General features: G+C 59.6%; 1 protein-coding gene across 1 annotated transcript in view; it reads left to right on the top strand.

Annotated features, from left to right (window-relative positions):
- Positions 1-19,667, top strand: part of ARHGEF17 (Rho guanine nucleotide exchange factor 17) — a 37,208-nt gene that overhangs the window by 11,712 nt on the left and 5,829 nt on the right. Inside the window, exons 2-19 of the mRNA XM_068689885.1 lie at positions 9,922-9,999; positions 11,617-11,799; positions 12,202-12,318; positions 12,589-12,681; positions 12,920-13,096; positions 13,464-13,514; positions 14,355-14,464; positions 14,659-14,744; positions 14,934-15,052; positions 16,215-16,428; positions 16,521-16,594; positions 16,734-16,927; positions 17,007-17,257; positions 17,630-17,876; positions 17,965-18,051; positions 18,137-18,204; positions 18,488-18,636; positions 18,727-18,901. Coding sequence (XP_068545986.1) covers positions 9,922-9,999; positions 11,617-11,799; positions 12,202-12,318; positions 12,589-12,681; positions 12,920-13,096; positions 13,464-13,514; positions 14,355-14,464; positions 14,659-14,744; positions 14,934-15,052; positions 16,215-16,428; positions 16,521-16,594; positions 16,734-16,927; positions 17,007-17,257; positions 17,630-17,876; positions 17,965-18,051; positions 18,137-18,204; positions 18,488-18,636; positions 18,727-18,901 — 2,473 coding nt within the window. The remainder of the gene's footprint in view (positions 1-9,921; positions 10,000-11,616; positions 11,800-12,201; positions 12,319-12,588; positions 12,682-12,919; positions 13,097-13,463; positions 13,515-14,354; positions 14,465-14,658; positions 14,745-14,933; positions 15,053-16,214; positions 16,429-16,520; positions 16,595-16,733; positions 16,928-17,006; positions 17,258-17,629; positions 17,877-17,964; positions 18,052-18,136; positions 18,205-18,487; positions 18,637-18,726; positions 18,902-19,667) is intronic.

Genomic DNA, 19,667 nt, shown 5'->3' with positions numbered 1-19,667 from the left:
CTCCTGGGTGTCTGTGGACACCTGGTGGCTTCTTGGTGCCCATCAGCTCCAGGGTGCCCATCAGCTCCTGGTGGCTTCTTGGTGCCCATCAGCTCCAGGGTGCCCATCAGCTTCTGGTGGCCCTTGGGTGCCCATCAGCTCCTGGACTCTGGTGCCTCTTGGTTCCTGGGTGTCCATCAGTTTCTGGGTGTCCATGGTCTCCTGGTTGCTCCTGGCTGTCCATCAGCTTCTGGTGGCCCTTGGGTGCCCATCAGTTTTTGGGTGCCCACGGACTCCTGGTGCCCTTTTTCTCCTGGGTGCTTCTTGGTTCCTGGGTGTCCATCAGCTCCTGGGTGCCCACGAACTCCCGGGTATCTCCTGGGTGCCCACCACCTCCTGGGTGTCCTGCTCACTGCTGGCTCCTGGTGCCCTTGGACTGCTAGGTCCCCACGGACTCCTGGATGTCTTTTGGATTTTGGGTGCCCATTGGCGGCCCCTGGGTGCCCACGGACTTCTGGTGCCCTTTTCCTCCCGGGTGCCTCTTGGTTCCTGGGTGTCCATCAGCTCCTGGGGACCGGGCAGGGACCCTCCTGGGACCCTCCTGGGACCCCCAGCTTTCCAGGCACCCTGCCCTGTGCCACCATGCACCCAGGCCGTGTTGTACCCACGTGTGCCAGCGGGAAGGGACAGGACCAGCACCCACGCACTGCTCCGGGGGGGATGGCACCGGGGTGAGACGCATCCTGCTGCACGAGGCAGAGGAGGAGGATGCTCACGGGGTACCAGGGATGCAGGGTGCTGCACCGGGTCCCCGCGCCAACCCAGGAGCCAAAGCAGGGCTCAGCGATGAATTTTGGGGGGGACAAAGCACCGGTGCTGCCCCTTGTATGGCCGGTCGGGGCCAAGGGAGCCCGGCCGGGCGCCGTTCGGGGCCGGAGGCGGCAGGGGGGGAGCGGGGCCGTGTTGTTGCAGTCTGACCTAAGCATCTGGAAAGCAGCGCTCTTGGGCTCCGGCCGGCCTGCGTGACTAAAACTTGAGGCAAAAACCTTCCATATTTGGTGAAAGGCGCTCTAGGGCCCGGCAGCCCTCGCCCCCCGCGGCACGCTTAACCCTCTGGGCGCCCCTCCGGCCCCGGCCGCGCCGAGGGGGCTGGCGTGCAGGGAGTTTTGGGAAGGCTCGGCGTGGTGGGGAGAAACACCGGGGGTGGAAAAAGGGATGAGCATCACGGAGTGGCCAGGAGGATGGGATGGGATGGAGCCTGGATTTGGGATGGAGCCTGGATTTGGGGATGGAGCGGTGGTCCCGGCACAGGTCCGGCACAGGAGGATGCCGCGGGATGCGCTAAAATTTTTGGAGAGGGGCAGGAGAACCCCTCGCAGCCCTTCCCAGCAAGGCAGGCCCTGATTTCAATTAAAACCACGTGGGAAAAGCCCTGCTGCCCCGCCGCGTGTTTGCCTGATGAGTTTTTGTTCCTTCGGGAAATGAGCCTCCCTCCTTCTCCCCGGCCCCATCCCGGCTCACCGGGGTGGCGCGGGGTGCTCAGCGCCCTTCCTCACATCCCGGCAAAATTGCTCCATCTCCTTTTTTATTTATTTATTTTTTTAAAAAAATCTGGCTTTTTCTCACACTTCAAAAGAAAAAATGACAGCCGGGCCGCGTCCTCCTGGGATGAATCACCGTAGCCCAGCAGTCAAAGAAGGGAAAAGAGCAGCTAAGCCAGCCCCTCCGGCCTCCCTCATTAATGCGAGCTCCTTCCCCGCGATTTATGGCCGGGGATCACATGGGCCTTGCCGGGAAAGCGGCGCTTTTTCCGCCTCCCACCGACAACTGCAATCCTTTCTGTCTGGTAAAGGGGACGCCGAGCCCGGGCACGAGCCTCGTGGAGGGCTACGGGACTCGGGAAGAGCGGCGTGGTTGGAGCTGAGCTGGGAAAAGCAAAAAGCGGTGGCGATTTTTCAGCAGGGCTCTGCCTGGGAAAAGGGGACAGGATGCGGGCTGGGGCTGCTCAGTGGGATTTCAGCAGCTGACCCCGCAGCGCATCCATTTGCTGGTGGAGGGGCCGAAGCCACGCTGCTCCTCCTCCTCCTTTCCTTCCTCCTCCTCCTCCTCCTCCTCCTCCTCCTCCCGGCCCCGCTGCCGGCGGCCGCTGGCTTTCGACATGGGAGCATCTCCGCACAAAAAGCACCAGAGCCTGGGAAAAACCGCGGCCGAGAGGCAAAAGCAAACATCTCCAGCCCGAGGGCTTGCGAATAAACACGGGGGTATTATTAGTAACCGAGGCTGAGCCGAAGCGGGGCTCCTGATTTATGCTCCCGTTTCCTTTCGAGACTTTTACGCACCGCAAAAACGCCTGGGATGCTTCTTACCCGTGGGAGAACGGCGAGCGGCCGCCCGGGGAGCCAAGGCAGCCCCCGGATGGATAGTAGGGCCGTGCATGATGCTGGCCACCAGCTCCCTGCCCCGATTTTGCAGCTTTTTGCAGCAAAACGCGCGGCCCCCCGTGCTCCCCGGGAAGCCCCACGCTGCTGCCCCGTTGCTGGCTCCGGGAAACCCATCCCGAAGAGATGGGCCAGAAAAGGGCTGGGCTGGTTTCAGGGCTCGCCCCAAAAGCTCCACAAAGCCCAGTGAAACTTTCTGGTTCTGGGCATCCAGAGAGGAGGTAACGGGATTTTTCCGAGCGCTTTTCCTGCCAAAAACGGGGCGATGGAGGAAATACGGGATCGGACCTAATGGCAGCATCTTGAGCTATTTGGGTTTCCACATCAGCCACATCACTGCAAACCGCCGGCCCCATAAACGGCTCGTTGAATTACCCTCAAACTTTCCTCCAGAAAAATAAAAACTCAAAAAAAAAAAACCCTCCTCTGGCCTTCGGGTTAGCCTGAGAAACTGCAGGAGCGCTTGGCGGAGAAGGCAGCGAGGGGTCGGCATCCAGCCGGGGACAGAAACAGCTTCGTTATTCAAAAATTAGGACTGGGTGGTTGAAATTCCCTGATGGAAAAAAAAAAACTTGGGGCCTGGAGGTGGAGATTTGGGGTTATTTTGCTGGCACGGGGGCTGCCAGCGTGCATCGAGCGCCTTTGGGCATCTCGGAGCTGCGCGAGCAAGCTGAGCGCGCCGGGGAGATGCCCTTGGGTGCAGGGCTTTGAGTTGGCTGGAAGCACGCTTCTGAACCTCTTTTATTTTTATTTTTATTTTTTTCAATGTTTTTGGGGAAATAAAGCGTTAATTAAGCTCTGCAGGTAGAGGTTTGGGGTGCTCCCCGGGGCAGGGGACTGTCCCCAAAGCCGGTGGCTCTCGCTGTGTCCCAGCTCCCTCTAGTGGGACCTGCCCCGAGGAGAGCCGAGGTGTGCAGGGTTCCCAGTTCCCACCAGTTCCTTGCAAACTGGGACTCTCGAGGTGCCGAGATGGCTTGGTTTCGGGTCGCTTTGCTCCGGTTTGGCTTTTCTTTCGAGAGTTCCCGGTTTATTTGCGGAGCTGAGGACAGGCTGTGAGCGGGGAGAGGCACCTCTTCTCGCGCCTCTTCCATTGCTTTTTAATTTTGGCACACGGTGAGGGGGTGGCAGGAATATTGCCTCTCTTGACGCAGGGCTCCCTCCTCTTCAGCACGGCTTTGGAGGCCCTGAGCAACAAACCCTGCTCCCGAAACGGTCTGAAACCCTCCGTTTTTACCCAAAGCAGGACATTTTGCCCCAAAGTGAGGCTTGCAGGACGTTCAGGGTCCCCACGCGGGGTGCAAAGGCAGCTGGCACCATGGGGATGCGCAGGGGCCATAGGGTTTGTTGCTGCTGGTGGTACCTGGCCTCATATTTTTACCAATTTCTGGAAAATTGGATGGTTTCGGGTTGGTTGAGAGCTCGGAGGCCGGCTGCTGCTGGGGACATTGGCATTGCTGGCCAGGATTTTGCTGTTCCACGAGGATTTCCCCTGTGCCAAAACGGGGAGGTTGGCACCTTGGCTGCTGGGCTTGGCAGAGGGATGCGGGGTGGTGTTAGTAGGGATGTGCCCAGCTGGAACATGCTGGCCCATAGATCTGAGACCCCACAGACCCTCTTTGGCCTCATCATGCCCCCCCAAAGCTGCTATCAGAGCATTAAAAAACGAAGCAGAGCAGGCTCGGAGAGCTCCTGGGCTTCGGCAGGAGGCAAAGCAGGGGGGAGCCCGCTCCCTGCAGGCAGAGGGAAGAGCTGGGGGGATGCCAGCGGGTTTGCCAAGGAGGATTTGGAGTGTTTGGGGTTGGGCAGGAGGCACCCGGGGGAAGGAGGGCACGGGCGGATCGAACGCGCCGGGCTCCGAAAAAAGAAAAAAGAAAGAAAAAAAAAAAAAAAAAAGCTCACCCGAGAGGAAGTCTCAAGGTGTTTACAAAGAAGCCGCTCTAAAAATAGCCGGCTCAGATTTTAGACGTCCCTAAAAATAGGCTGAGCTGCTCGAGTGGCCAAACACTCCCAGGAATTTCCTGTGGGCTGCGGGCCGCGCGCAGGGGGGTCCGGGCTGGGCAGCCGGCGGGGACGGCCGGGCCGAGCCTTTGGTTTTCCCTTCCAAAGCTGAAAGCGAGCGGGATGCGGCCCCATTCCTCCCCTGGTCCCTCGTTTGGCACGGGGCTGAGCCCTTCTCCTCCTGTCCTCCCTCCCCCGTAACGTGCCAGGAGGTTTTCAAGCAGCTCAACCCTAATAGTAGACAGCGGAGAATCCACTCCTGCGGGAAGACGCAGCCTGCGATGGGGTTGAATAAATTGATGGGGATCTTGGGATTGTGATGCCGGGGAGGGCTCGAGGGTTTTGCTGCAGGGGGAGCAAAGGGATGGGGGTGAAGCGCACGTGGGAATGGGGCCATAGCCATGAGGGGTTGGGGATTGGAGCCAAAATGGGTCTGGGGTTGCAACCTGATGGGTTTGGGGTTGGAACACCAGTGGGGCCGGGATTGCAACCCCATTGGGGCTGGGATTGCAAATGAAATGGGTCTAGGAAAATGGATCTGGGATTGCAACCCAGCCAAGTCCAAGACTGCAACCCCAATGGGTCCTGGATTGCAACTCTGGTTGGTTTGGGATTGCAACCCCAGTGGGTCTGGGATTGCAAATGAAATGGGTCCAGGACTGCAACCTAAATGGATCTGGGACTGCAACCCAGCAGAGTCCACGATTGAAACCCCAGTAGGTCCAGGATTGCAACCCCAGTGGGTCCAGGATTACAACCCCAATGGATTCAGGACTGGAATCCCAGTGGATCTGGGACTGCAACCCCATTGGGTCTGAGGCTGCAACCCCAATGGTTCTGAGATTGCAAATGAAATGGGTCTGGGGTTGAAACTGGAATGGGTCCAGGGCTGTAACCCAAATGGATCTGGGATTGCAACCCTCAATGGGTCTGAGATTTCAACCCCAGTGAGTCCAGGATTGCAACCCCAATGGATCTGGGACTGCAACCCAGATGAGTCCAAGACTGCAACCCCAGTGGGTTCAGGTTTGTAATTCCAGTGAGTTTGGGATTGCAACCCCAATGGGTCTGGGATTGCAACCCAGATGAGTCCAAAACTGCAATTCCAGTAGGTCCAGGGTTGCAAACCCAGTAGGTTTAGGATGGCAACCCCAATGTGTCTGGGATTGCAACCTCAATGGATCTGGGATTGCAAACCCAGTGGGTCCGGGATTGCGTCCCCAGTGAATTCTGGATTGTGACCCCAATTGGTCTGGGATTGAAAATGAAATGGGTCAAAAATTGTAACTGAAATGGGTCTGGGGTTGTAACCTCAATGGATCCAGGTTGGATGGGGCTTTGGGCAACCCTATTTAGTGAGAGGTGTCCCTGCTCGTGGAAGGGGGGGTGGAACGGGATGGTATTTAAGGTCCCGTCCACCCCAAACTGCAACCAAAATGGCCCCAATGTTGCAACTCAGACTGGTCCGTTCCTGCAGCCCGGGTGAGTCCAATGTTGCAACCCCAGTGGGTCCGGGATTGCAGTCCATTTGGGTCCAGGATTATAATCCCAATGCATCTGGGATTGCATCCCAAATGGGTCTGAGATTGCAGCCCATTTGGGTCCAGCACAGATGGGTCCAAGACTGCAGCTGAAATGGCTCCAAAACTGTAATCCCAATAGGTCTAGGATTGTAATCCCAATAGGTCTAGGGTTGCAACCCCAGTGGGTCTGGGATTGGCAATTAAATGGGTCTGGGATTACAACCCAAATGGGTCCAGGATTTCAACCAAAATGTTTCTGGGTTTGCAACCCAAAGGGGTCCAGGGTTTTAAGTGGGATAGGTCTGGGATTGCAAACCAGAGGGGTCTGGGATTATAATCCCAACGTGTCTGGGGTTACAACAGGAATGGGTCCGGGTTTGCAACCCAGATGGCCCCAGATTGGCCCTGATCTCACCCAAAACGAGCCGACGGTGAGAGCGGGGAGCTGCAAAAGCGGCCATAGGATCTACTTTGCGCACAGCCTCATTACCCCAAACGCCATTAATTAGCCCCGGCCACCCAAGGGCTGGCACGCATCCTGCCACGCACCCATCCCAGTCCCCCCCTCGGGTCCCCTCGGTGCTATGGGATCGGCGCCGGGAGGAAATTTCCTGCCTGCAGCAGTAGGGCGCAGCCCTGCTGCACGCCGTTGCTGTGGGAACGGGCAAGCGGCTAATTAGATTTAATTAACGAAGCAGGAGGGGAGCGCGCTGCAAGCGGCTGCGGGGATGCTGCATCGCCCGGCGAGCGGGGCTGCGGGTGCCACAGGGTGTTGTGTGTTATTATTATTTTATTTTTGGGGGGGGGGGGAAAGGGAAGAAAATGGGTCCTGAAATCAGTGCTGCGCTTGGGGAGGGGGCCCCAGCACCCCAAACCCTGCTTGCAAATGATGGAAACCCCATAACGCAGCAAAGTGGGGGTGCCAAACCCCAAAACCAACCCCAGCACCCCCCAAAACCCCACGGAAACCTTCCAACGGAGCCCAGCATCATCCCCAAAACCCCCCCCATCTCTCCCCGGCGTGCGCCAGTGGGCACGGCCACGGCGCCAGGCTCAGCCCCCGTCTCCCAACCCCGCTCCCCGCTGCTGCCGGTGCCTCGGCACCACCCGGGGCCGGGGACCACGCGTGCCACCGCCACGCGCCCCCGGACGCACGCACGCTACGCGCCGCCCGCCGCCTGCAGCCTCTCCGCGGGAGGGATCCATTTTTTTTTTATATTATTATTATTATGATTTGATTTTTTTCATACGGAATCACCTCGCTATAAATAGACCCCTCTCTTCTCTTCTCTTCTATTTTATTTTATTTTGCTTTATTTATTTCATTGTATTGTATTGCATTGTATCGCATTTTATTATTTCATTTTATTTCCTTTCATTTATTTCATTTATTCCGTTTCATTTCTTTATTCCATTTCATTTATTCCATTTCATTTATTTATTCCATTTCATTTATTTCATTCATTTCATTTCATTCCTTATTTCATTTCATTCCTTATTTCATTTCATTCCTTATTCCATTTCACTTCACTCCCCTCCGCGCCGCAGCGCTCCGGCTTTTCCGCGGCGTCACCCTTATTATTTTTGAAGGGGAGGGAAAACGTTGGGGTTTTTTTGGGGAGGGGGGGGTTGGTAGAGCCAGATTTTTTTTTTTTTTTTTTTTTTTTTTTGTTGCCTTCCCCCCCCCCCCCTTTTTGGGCCGCGAGGGACGGACCGACCCCGGGACCCGCATGCTGCAGATGGTGAGGACTCTGGCGCAGTTCACCATCGCGCTGGAGGACATGCGAGACATCGGGGACGGCATCGACGCGGCCTTCGCCGCCGCCTCCGGGCTCGGGGGGGCCGCCGAGGAGCTGCCGGAGAAGGGCCGCGGGGGCCCCGAGGTGATGCCATTAAAAGGGGGGGGTCTGCCAACAAAAAGGGGGGGGACCCCTCCGTGCCCCTGTGCGCCCCTACACCCCGGCACGGGGCTGGGTTTGGGGATGGAGGGGTCCTTTTGGGGATGCTGGAGGGGGGGTTATTTTTTTGGGGAGGGGGTCCGGCTGCGTCACGGTGGGGACACGTGCGTGGGGAGAAAGCCGCTGGGGGTTGGCCCACCATCGCCGTGGCAACCGTGCCTCCATCCTCATCCCGCCGCCCCCGCTTTTTGGGGGGGCTCCCAGCCGAAAAGCTGGAGGGGGGGATAGGGGATGGATGCGTGCACCCTCCCCCCCCCCCACACACACCCCCACGTTGATGTGCATGAGGATGGGGGGGGGTTGCGGTGCCGAGGAGGTGCCCCCAAATCCCCTGGCAGTGGTCCCCGAGGGTGCTGAGCAGCTCCGGGGGATGCAGGATGAGGCCGGGGTTTTGGGATCGGAGCGGGAGCAGGTGGAGGGCAAAACCCCACAGGGCGCATCCTGCCTGGTCCTGCAGGGTGGGGGCTTGCACCCAGCTCCTGCTCATCCCAGCGGGAATTTTCCCCCCGGGATAACAACCATAAGAGCTGGAAAAATCCCTTTTGGGATGGTTGGGGCTCATCCCCCAGATGTAAAATCCCCCAGACTGAAACCCATGGTGCTGTGCTGAGCCTGTTCAGCTCGCTGATCCCACAGGAAAAATGTCCCAGAGCATTGCCACGAGCTGCTGGGGGGAAAATGAGGCAGGGTCGGGGGTGAGCACCCTGCTGTGCCCATCCCATGGCAGGATCGAGCCCATCGCCAAAATATTTGACCCTAAATAATGTTTTCCTTCCTTGCTCGGTGGAGAAGGGGTGAACCCAGCCTGGAGTGCGGGTGGGGAAACTGAGGCACGGCTCCGTCCTCGGGTGCTGGGTGGCTGGGGGGGAGGATTGGCACCTGGGGAGGATGCCCTGGAAATTTGGGGTGCCCCGTGTCCCCGTGGGGAACAGGGAATGGGCATCGGCTGTGGGGTGCAGTTTGGGGCTGTGGGGCGCAGTTTGGGGCTGGGAGAGGGGAAATAAATCCCCACTTAAATCCCTCCAATTTTGGGGGTGCACAGGGACGGCACTGGAGAGGGCTGGGACATCTCCGCTGGCAGGGTTTTTGGGGGTCCCTGCCCCCATGGGTTTTGGGGTGTCTCCATTAACACCCCAAAGGTTTTGTTGCTGTTTAGGACCCTTTGAATGTCTCTGAACCCAAATCTGTTGGAGCATCTCCGCGCTCGGGGTTTTTGGAGCACCTCAGCACTCAAAACTTTTGGGGTGTGGGGAATTTGGAGCATGTTGGGACCCAAATCTTTTGGGGCATCTCACACCAGAGCCTTTGGGATTTGTTTGCATCAAAAACTTTTGGGGTTTCTCTGCACCAAGGGTCCTTGGAGCACCCCAGCATCTAAACATTTTGGGGTTTCTCACAGGCAAGGTCCTTGAACGATCTCTAAACCCTAAAATTTTGGTGCGTGGGGCCTTTGGACCATCCCTGCATCCAAAACTTTTGGGGTGTCGCCACTTGGGACCCTTGGACCATCTTGCCCTGAGGCTGAGCTGCAGCCTGGACGGCACTTGGGGACACCCCCCATGGGTGCTGCATTCTGGGGGGGGTCCCTGAGCCCTACAGCTACCCAGACCCCCACCCCCTTCCTCCCTGCACCCTCTGAGCCCCCTCTTTGGGGTGCAGGGCTTTGGGGCCGGCCGGGAGCAGCGCGGGTGCTCGGGGGCCGTGAGGAATTTGCGGCGCGGGGCCGCGCCGAGCGCGGGGAGAAGGAGGCCGCCGGCACCGACCCATGTAGGGCTGTGAGAGCTCCTGACGCGGGCGCGGAGGAAACCAGGCGTCTGTGCGCTCGGTGTCATGTACTTCCTAATCCTCCTGGATTCCTCCATCGGGGTGGAGAGGGAGCTGGACGAGCTCCGGGCTCCCGTGCTCGCACAGCCCCCCCTGCGCCACCAGCGGAGGGGACGCCTCGGCGCCCCGAGGTAGCCGCCGGGTTCCCCCCTGGCCCCTCGGATCGCCCCGATTTCATTTGGCTTCTCTCCGCCCGTGTAGGACATGAGGAAGCACGTCATCATGACGCTGCTGGACACGGAGCAGTCCTACGTGGAGTCCTTGCGCACCTTGATGCAGGTGAGGGGGCGCGGAGGGGGCGCGGGCGGGTGACACGCGGTGGCCCCGGCACCGCCTCGACGGGGCGCACGGCGGGGAGAAAAACCCCACTGGGGACGTCCGGGGGTGTCGCAGCGGGGTTGTCCCTTCCTCCTGAGCGTCCCCTGGACCTGAATTTGGAGCCCTGGTGTTGGGATGGGGAGGGGACCGGTGGCGGTGTTGGGGACAGCGGGACCGGTGGTGGGAGAAATCTGGAAAGCAGCACTGCTGGGGATGGGGTGTGGGGTCACCTCCACCCCCAAATCAACCCCATAACTGTTCCAGATCAGCTGTCACCTGGGGAGTGTCGTGTCCCTGAGCTTGTTCCCATGCTCGCTCCCCAAAACCCCTCCCTGGGGCCCCCACTGGTGCGTGTCCTGCACCGGGGGTCTCCAAACCCACCCCATCCCCGACACCCCCCTCATTTTCTGCTCTGCTCCAGCTCCCACAGCCATGGGCCAGGGACTTTTTTAGGTCCCTTTTATTTTAACCAAGCTAATTCCAACCCCTGAGCATTATCCCAACACCTGGCTTGGGGTTCCCAAGAAGTCCCCATCCAGATGGTGTGCAGGAACCAAGGACCCCGTCAAGGCTGCTCCTCGTGCAGAATTTGGCTCGGAGGGGCGAAAGGAGCCTGGTCTGGGTCTTATTTTGGGGGAACTGTGCACATTTCATGGGCAGAAGGTGTCTGTGCTGGTCTCTGGGAACTGTTCGTGCTCTTCTCCCCATCTGGTCCCCCACTCGCCCAGTTTCGTGCTGGGTGGGGTGCGGGGACCAAATCTGGCCCAGCCCAGCTCCCTCTGGAGGTGTTGGCCCCGTTGGGTTTGGAGCTTTGGGAAGGATTTGACCCCTCTAACTTGGGTCTCCGTGAGATGTCTACCACCAACCTGGGGAACCTCATCCTTGGTGGGGATTCCTCCCTCGCCGGCTCGGATGGGGGCACCCGAAGCAGCACCGAGTGGGTCCTGGCCTCGCTGCTCAGCTCCCCGTGTCCTGGAGGTCTTGAGAAAGTGGAACCACTTGGAAATTGGTTTTGTAGAGCCCTGCTGCCCCCGAGCATCACTTGTTGACCATTGCCAAGGGAGGTTGGTGGGCGAGGTGGTGCTCCAGAGCTTGACCCAGCACATCCACCCTGCTGGTTCAGCCCCTCCTGGTCCCAAACACCCTAAATCCCACCAAGAACCAGCAGATTCGGTTGTTCTGCCCCGATTTCCCATCTGGATAACGCAGAGGGGACCAAAATTCACGACAGCAAAGGGTTGGAGACCATTGAGGCCATGGCTGGGGGACAGAGGACAAAGTGCTTTGAAGGTTCCTTGTCCAAACCCGATACTGAAATGGAGAAACAATGGGTGGGATGGGGTCCAGGAGAAGTGGGGTGCCCAAACTGCTGGTCTGGTCCCTCTGATGGGTCCCCAAAGTCATGCAGGACCCAGGGTTGATGCCTCCTCTGGCATCCCAAACCTTGTCTGGGCTCCCCAGGGACCCTCCTGCTGCAGGATGCTGTGGTTCCCGGTGCTTAAATGGGTTGAACAATGAATCCTGGGGAGGTGGAAACAAAAAACCAGTGGGTGCCCCAGCGCTGACCCTTCCCCGCAGGGTTACATGAAGCCGCTGAAGCAGCCGGAGAACTCGCTGCTGTGCGACCCGTCCCTGGTGGACGAGATCTTCGACCAGATCCCCGAGCTGCTGGAGCACCACGAGCAGTTCCTGGAGCAGATCCACGACTGCGTGCAGAACTGGCACGAGAAGCAGAAAGTGGGCGACCTCCTGGTGCAGTCGGTAGGGCCCGACCCCCATCCCCTAGCGGGGTGGGGATGAGAAGGGTCCATCCCGAAGCTCCCCCCTTGCGCCCAGGCTTTGCTTTTGGCAGGGAAAAAACCCGGGAGCGGGGAGCAGGGGGATGACGGAAGGACGGGCAAACCACGTCGGGGATGGGGAGAGACGATCTCCAGGCCCTCGGTCTGCTTTAGCTTAACGGGGGCTCTGCAGCTCGGCGTTTCTGCCTCGAGCAGCAATGTCAGGGCTCAGGCATCGAGGCGGGGAGCTGAGCCTGGGCAGATCCCACACGGGCGCCGTTAACCCTTGGGACAACTCCTCCGGCCCCAAACGTGCCCGGAGGTGTGGGGGAGCCCCGTGCCGAGCCCCTTTTTTTGCCTCTTTTTTTTCCCCAATCTTCTCCAGTTCTCCAAGGACGTGCTGGTGAACATCTACTCCGCCTACATCGATAACTTCCTCAACGCCAAGGACGCCGTCCGGATCGCCAAGGAGGCACGGCCGGCGTTCATCAAGTTCCTGGAGGTGGGTGTGGGGGCCACTGGTGGGGCAGAGTCAGGGTTAATGGGATTAAACTGGTGATCCATGGCCAAACTGGGATTTTTCCAGCCTCTTTTGTTGTGGGGAACGTGGTGTGGGGTGAGCCAGCATCACTCCGGAGGGTGTCAAAAGGAGTGCCGAAGACCCCAAAGTGTTGTTGCTGCAGGTCCAAGGCTGGTGTCACGGCGTGTCCCACCTAACGGGCCCGTCCTTGTCCCCTTGTCCCCACTGATTATTTTTTTGCTGTTTTTGCAGCAAAGCATGCGGGAGAACAAGGAGAAGCAGGCTCTGTCCGACCTGATGATCAAGCCCGTGCAGAGGATCCCGCGGTACGAGCTGCTGGTGAAGGTAGGAGGAGCGGCGCCGGGACGGGGTCCGTGCCGTCCTGGGAGCGGGTGAGACCATGGCTCATCCCCCCCTCCTCGTTAAGGGCAGCTTTTAGGGCCGTCCCGTCCCTCCCAGCCCTTTCTTCCTCCCTCGACACGAAATCCACAGCTCGGTGCGCCCCCAGACCTCCATGGCTGGGTGGGGGGGCTCGGCGAGGGGGTGGCGCCGCGGTGACATCCCGGCGGTGTCCCCACATCAGGACCTGCTGAAGCACACCCCCGAGGACCACCCCGACCACCCCTTCCTCATCGACGCCCAGCGCAACATCAAGCAGGTGGCCGAGAGGATCAACAAGGGGATGAAGAGCGCCGAGGAGGTGGAGAGGAACGCCCGCATCGTGCAGGAGATCGAGTCCCACATCGAAGGGATGGAGGACGTACGGATGGGGAGGCTCGGTGTGGGGTCCTGGGTGGCCGTGGGCGAGGGTGATGGGGGTGCCAGCTGCGGGGAATTGGGGACACCCAGCCTGGCCGAGCCTTTCTGCAGCCCTGCTGCACCCAAGGGTGCTGCACCTACACCCAGCACCAAACGCCAACGGGGTGGGTCTTTCCTTTTGCCCCAAAATGAGCCATTTTTGCTCTTTATGGGTTGAACGAGGCTGGGCCACTTGTTTTCTCGTCCAGATCCTGCTTTCCTCATCCTTACTTGCTGGGAGGTTTGGGAAGGGGACAGGGTGACAGCTCGGTGCCAGGGGGGTGCAGGGGCAGGGATGAAGCCACTCATGAACCTCCTCGTCCCCACAGCTCCAGGCCCCGCTCCGCAGGTTCCTGCGCCAGGAGATGGTGGTGGAAGTGGTAAGAGCGGGGTGGCATCATGTCCCTTGTCCCCACGGCGTGTCCGCCCGGGCAGCAGAGTGGTGCTGAGCGCCAAACGGGGCAGGGGGTGGCTGGGATCGTGGGTCAGAGCAGGGCTGAGTGTGCGTGGGGAGCCGTGGGTGGGTGGGTGGAGATGGATAAGGATGGAAATGGGTGAAGGATGGATGGATGGATGGATGGATGGATGGATGGATGGATGGATGGATGGATGGATGGATGGATGGAAATGGATGGAGATGGATAAGGATGGAGATGGATGGATGGATGGATGGATGGATGGATGGATGGATGGATGGATGGATGGATGAAGATGGATGGATGAGTGGATGGATGGATGGATGGATGAGTGGATGGATGGATGGATGGATGGATGGATGGATGGATGGATGGATGGATGGATGGATGGATGAGTGGGTGGGTGGGTGGGTGGGTGGATGGATGGATGGATGGATGGATGGATGGATGGATGGATGGATGGAAGGATGGAAGGATGGGTGGTTGGTTGGATGGATGGAGATGGAGGGATGGATGGGTGGAGGAAAGGATGGATGATGAAAGACAGATGATGGACGCACACATGGATTGAGGGAGGTGTGGAAGGAGATGACAAAAAATTCCCTGACTGCATGGGGAAAGATGAGATGGGCTTGGGACCAGGAGAACCTGCAGCAGCCTGGGTTCAGGGATGGACAGAGGGGTTGAAGGTGGGGACCCTGGAGGTCCTGGCATCCCATGGGCTCCTTTGAGCACCATCTGGGGAAACTTAGGCAGGGGTGGGTGCCACCAGCGTTCACCCTCGTGTCTCCTGCACCCCCGCAGAAGGCGGTGGGTGGGAAGAAGGACCGCTCGCTCTTCCTCTTCACGGACCTGCTGGTGTGCACCACGCTGAAGCGCAAGTCGGGCTCCCTCCGCCGCAGCTCCATGAGCCTGTGAGTGCCGCCGGGCGCGGGGGACACCCCGGCGCCCCGTGGCCGGGGGCACACCCAGCCGGTTACCCTCTCCCATCGCAGCTCTCTGGGGTTATCCCATCTCCTCGGGGTGTCCCTGGTGGGCTGGGATGGTTTTAGGGTGCTGGGGATGGTGCCCGGGTGCAGGTGAGGCTTAGCCAGCCCCTGCCCCGCAGGTACACGGCGGCCAGCGTCATCGACACCGCCAGCAAGTACAAGCTGCTCTGGAAGTTGCCGCTGGAGGACGTGGACATCGTCAAAGGTCTGTCACTGCCTGCTGTCGTCCTCACACCCCAAAACCCATTGCTCACCCCCAGCTGAGGGTGATGGCCTCAAGGGATCCCATAGCTGGAGGTGGCACCGCTCCGGCTAAAAGAATTTGGGGACAAGGCTCCCGTGTAGGGTGCTGGGGAGGAAGGGGTTAAAGCCATGTGGCCATGTCCCCATGCAGGTGCCTCGCAAGCCACCAACAGGGAGAGCATCCAGAAGAGCATCAGCCGCCTGGACGAGGACCTTAACACGCTGGGGCAAGTCAGCAAGCTGTCGGAGACCCTCAGCTTTCCCCACCAGGTATGGGGACAGCGCCACGGTGGTGGTGTCCCCCATGGGACCCGCTGGGATGTCCCCTGGAGGCGTGGTGGCCGTGGTCAAATGACCTTGGGAGGGCTGGTGGCTGTGGTCAAAGCATCTTGACTGTGGTCAAAGGACCTTGGGAGGGCTGGTGGCCATGGTCAAAGGACCTTAGGAGGGCTGGTGGCCATGGTCAAAGGACCTTGACTGTGGTCAAAGGACCTTGGGAGGGCTGGTGGCCATGGTCAAAGGACCTTAGGAGGGCTGGTGGCCATGGTCAAAGCACCTTGACTGTGGTCAAAGGACCTTGGGAGGGCTGGTGGCTGTGGTCAAAGCACCTTGACTGGTCAAAGGACCTTGGGAGGACTGGTGGCCATGGTCAAAGGACCTTAGGAGGGCTGGTGGCTGTGGTCAAAGGACCTTGACTGGTCAAAGGACCTTGGGAGGACTGGTGGTTGTGGTCAAAAGACCTTAGGAGGGTTGGTGGCCATGGTCAAAGGACCTTGACTGGTCAAAGGACCTTGGGAGGACTGGTGGCCATGGTCAAAGGACCTTAGGAGGGCTGGTGGCTGTGGTCAAAGGACCTTGACTGGTCAAAGGACCTTGGGTGGGCTGGTGGCCATGGTCAAAGGACCTTAGGAGGGCTGGTGGCCATGGTCAAAGCATCTTGACTGTGGTCAAAGGACCTTGGGAGGGCTGGTGGCCATGGTCAATGGACCTTGGGAGGGCTGGTGGCCATGGTCAAAGGACCTTAGGAGGGCTGGTGGCCATGGTCAAAGCACCTTGACTGTGGTCAAAGGACCTTGGGAGGACTGGTGGCCATGGTCAAAGGACCTTAGGAGGGCTGGTGGCTGTGGTCAAAGGACCTTGACTGGTCAAAGGACCTTGGGAGGACTGGTGGTTGTGGTCAAAAGACCTTAGGAGGGTTGGTGGCCATGGTCAAAGCATCTTGACTGTGGTCAAAGGACCTTGGGAGGGCTGGTGGCCATGGTCAAAGGACCTTAGGAGGGCTGGTGGCCATGGTCAAAGGACCTTGGGAGGGCTGGTGGCCATGGTCAAAGGGCCAGCTGCCACCAGCCCTGCAGAGGATGCTCGGGATGTGACGTGGGCGCACGGCTGGGGTGTCCTCGCTGGATCCTGATGCCATCGTCCCCCTGCCCAGAGCCTGGACGACGTGATCAAGGACCTGATGGCCGCCATCCACCGGGAGCTGGCGGAGAAGCAGTCCCTGTCCTTCAGCATGGCCTTCCCCCCCAACAAAGTGGAGCTGAGCGCCGCCAAGGCCGACGGCACCGAGTCCTTCATCTTCGAGTTCCCCAACCCCGACGCGCGGCTCGGCTTCGAGCAAGCCTTCGAGGACGCCAAGAAGAAGCTGGGTAAGGCCGGGACGCGGGGTGGGACGCCCCAATGGGCTCAGCACCATGCCCGACGTTGGCAGAACCACCTCCTTCTCACCTTATTTTCCCAGCTTCCAGCAAAAACTGCCTGGACCCGGAGTTCCTCAAGGCCATCCCCATCATGAAGACGAGGAGCGGGATGCAGGTTGGTCCTCCTGCCCCTCCCGGACCTCCCCGGGAGGGTTTTATTTAAGCATCCCCCTTGGCCATCGGGATGCCAGCTTGCCGCCGCCTTGCTGCTGCCTTTCCCAAGTGACCTCTCCTTGTCTTTTGCCCCCTTGCAGTTTTCTTGTGCTTCTCCCAGCCACAGCAGCCCGGAGAACGCCCACGAGGTCTGGGTGTGCAACAGCGACGGCTACGTGGGGCAGGTCTGCCTGCTCAGCATCCGCAAGGAGCCCACCGTCGAGGCGTGCATCGCCGTCTGCTCGGCCAGGATCCTCTGCATCGCCTCCGTGCCCGGCCTCAAACGAGCCTACAGGTACGGCACCGGCACCGTGCGCCCTCGGCACCGGCGTCACCGCGTCCCGGTGCTGGAGCTGCGGCTGTCCCCGCGGCAGGGAACGCGCCGAGCCCGTGGCCAGCCCGTCCTCGGAGCCGGCCCCGGCGCAGTTGGAGGACGCGGGGCCGCAGCAGTGCCTGCACATCTCCATCTCGGGCTCGTCGCTGGAGCTCTCCGAGCCCGTCGACAGCGCCCACAGGGAGCTGGTGCCCTTCGACAGCGACGACACAGACGACGAGTCCTCGCCCAGCCCCTCGGGCACGCTGCAGAGCCAGGCCAGCCACTCCACCATCTCCTCCAGCTTCGGCAGTGAGTCGCCCCCGTTGGCCCCTAATTAAGGAAAATGCATTGTTTTGCCCCAAAACGGTGGGCAGCGCTGATTGTCCCAGCAGTCGGTCCCCAATCTGCACATTGCAAAAAAAAGGGGTTCCCATTGCCTTTTAAGCTGAAGAAGCCCTGGGAAAAGTTATAGGGATGTCCTAATTTGGAGCCTGTGATGCTGTTGGGGCAGCAGCTTGTCCCCCGTTTTGGGTAAATTCTGGTGTGTTTTGGGGTCAGCATCCATCCCTCCTTCCCCACATCACCACGACAGCCCGGGGCGCAACGTCCCGTGCTCTCCTCCCCATCCCCGTGGCCATCGCTGGGTGTTCACCACCCAACCTTCCTCCTTACCCCTTCCAGACGAGGAAATCCCGAGCTGCAAGGAGGCGGCGGCGGAGACGACGAGCTCGGAGGAGGAGCAGGAGCCCGGTTTCCTCCCCCTCGCCACCACTTTTGGGCAGAGCCGGCACGGCGAGAGCCCCACGGACGGCCGAGCCCTGCGGCGCTCCAGCCGCGGCTCCTTCACCCGGGGCAGCCTCGAGGACCTGCTGAGCCTCGACCCTGAAGCCTACCAGAGCTCCATGTGGTTGGGCACCGAGGACGGCTGGTGCGTGCCCGGCGAGGAGGGACCTCGATTGAGGCTCCCCCGGGTTTTAGGGGAGCCTCAACGCCGTCTTTCTGCCTCGTCTCCGCAGCATCCACGTGTACCAGTCCTCGGATAACATCCGCAACAGGAAGAACAGCATGAAGATGCAGCACGCCGCCTCCGTCATGTGCATCTTGTAAGCGGGCAGGAGGCTTTTTGGCCCCCCGGGATGGGTTTGGGGCGGCCCGGCAGCAGCTCTCAAAGCTGGTCTCTTCCCGCAGATACCTCGATAACCAAGTTTTTGTGTCCTTGGCCAACGGGGAGCTCATCGCGTACCAGCGGGAGGCAGGTGAGGTTGGATATGGGGTTGTTGGGTCCCAGCAGGGGATGCTCTGGATTCCTGCAGCTCCTCTGTGTCCCCAGGGAGGGCCCTCCCTCGAGGGATGCTGAACGGACAACCCCAAATTCACAGCACATGGGCCCTGACAACTGTGTCCCCCCAAGGACACCACCTGCCCTATAAAGGGGATCCCATCAGCATCCCACAAGGACCTTTCCAGCCACCTCTTCCCCCCTAACCAGCTCAAGCTGGGGATTTGGTGCTTTATAAACCCTTCCCACTGTCCTTACAGGTCGCTTCTGGGACCCCCAAAACTCCAAATCCCTGTCCCTGGGCTCCCCGGGGAGCCCCATCACGAAGATGGTGGCGGTGGCGGGGAAGCTGTGGTGCGGCTGCCAGAACCGGGTCATCGTCCTCAACACGGCCACGCTGGTGCAGGAGGTAGGACAAGCACCACACCCCGAGCCAGGGGGGGCTGGGGACGGTCCCCAGAGGCTCCGGGTGGCATCGGTGTGGCTCTGTCCCCCACAGCACACGCTCCACGTGGGGCAGGACAGCGGCCGCAGCGTGACCTGCATGGTGAGCGCGGGGCCCGGCGTCTGGGTCGCGCTGCAGGGCAGCGCCCAGGTGCGCCTCTACCACGCCACCAGCTACGAGCAGCTGGCCGAGGCGGACGTCACCCCCCCCGTGCACAAGATGCTGGCTGGTAAGCCCCCAAAATCTCCGTTTCCGGGTGTTTTTCCCATTTTCTGTTCCGTGCGCATCGCCTCTCTTAAAAACGCGCTCCTCCCCGGAGCATCCGCTGCTGCAAAATGCATCAATATCCTCAGCCAGCTTCAGGGACCGAACCCAATGAGTTCAGCTTCTGCATTTTGCAGCCCCTGGGCAGCTGCAAAATCCCACGCAGGAATAAGGATGCAAAAGCATCCTAAGCACAGATAGGGCAACCCCAAGGCAGCTGCAAAAATCCTCAGAATGAGGATGCAGCTCCAAAATCCCATGCAGAATAGCGCAATGGTTGCAAAACTCCAAGTGGAAATAGGGCGATTCCTGGGTAGCTGCAAAACCCCATGCAGAAATAAAGCAGTTGCTGCAAGGTTCCACAGAAAAAATAGGGTAGCAGATAAAAAATCCTAAAAAGCAATAGCAAAATGCCTGGGTGGTGGCATGATCCCATGCAGAAATAAGATATCAGTACCAAAACCTCATGCAGAAATCAGGATGCAGCTGCAAAATCCCGTGGAGTAACAGTGAAATAGTTGAAAAACCCCATGCAGGAATAGGGCAATCCCTGTGTGGCTGCAAAACCCCATGCAGAAATAGCTGTTGCTGTGAAATGCCATGCAGAAATCAGAAAGCAACTACAAAATCTCATGCAACAATAGCACAACACCTGGATGGCTGCAAAATGTCATGCAGAAATAGAGTGGGTGCTGTGAAATGCCATGCAGAAATAGCAGTTGCTGGAAAAC

Source organism: Anas acuta, chromosome 1, assembly GCF_963932015.1.
Source record: "Anas acuta chromosome 1, bAnaAcu1.1, whole genome shotgun sequence".
NCBI lineage: Eukaryota > Metazoa > Chordata > Aves > Anseriformes > Anatidae > Anas > Anas acuta.
The sequence above is the reverse complement of the archived record's forward strand: the minus strand, read 5'-3'. Positions and strand labels throughout refer to the sequence as shown.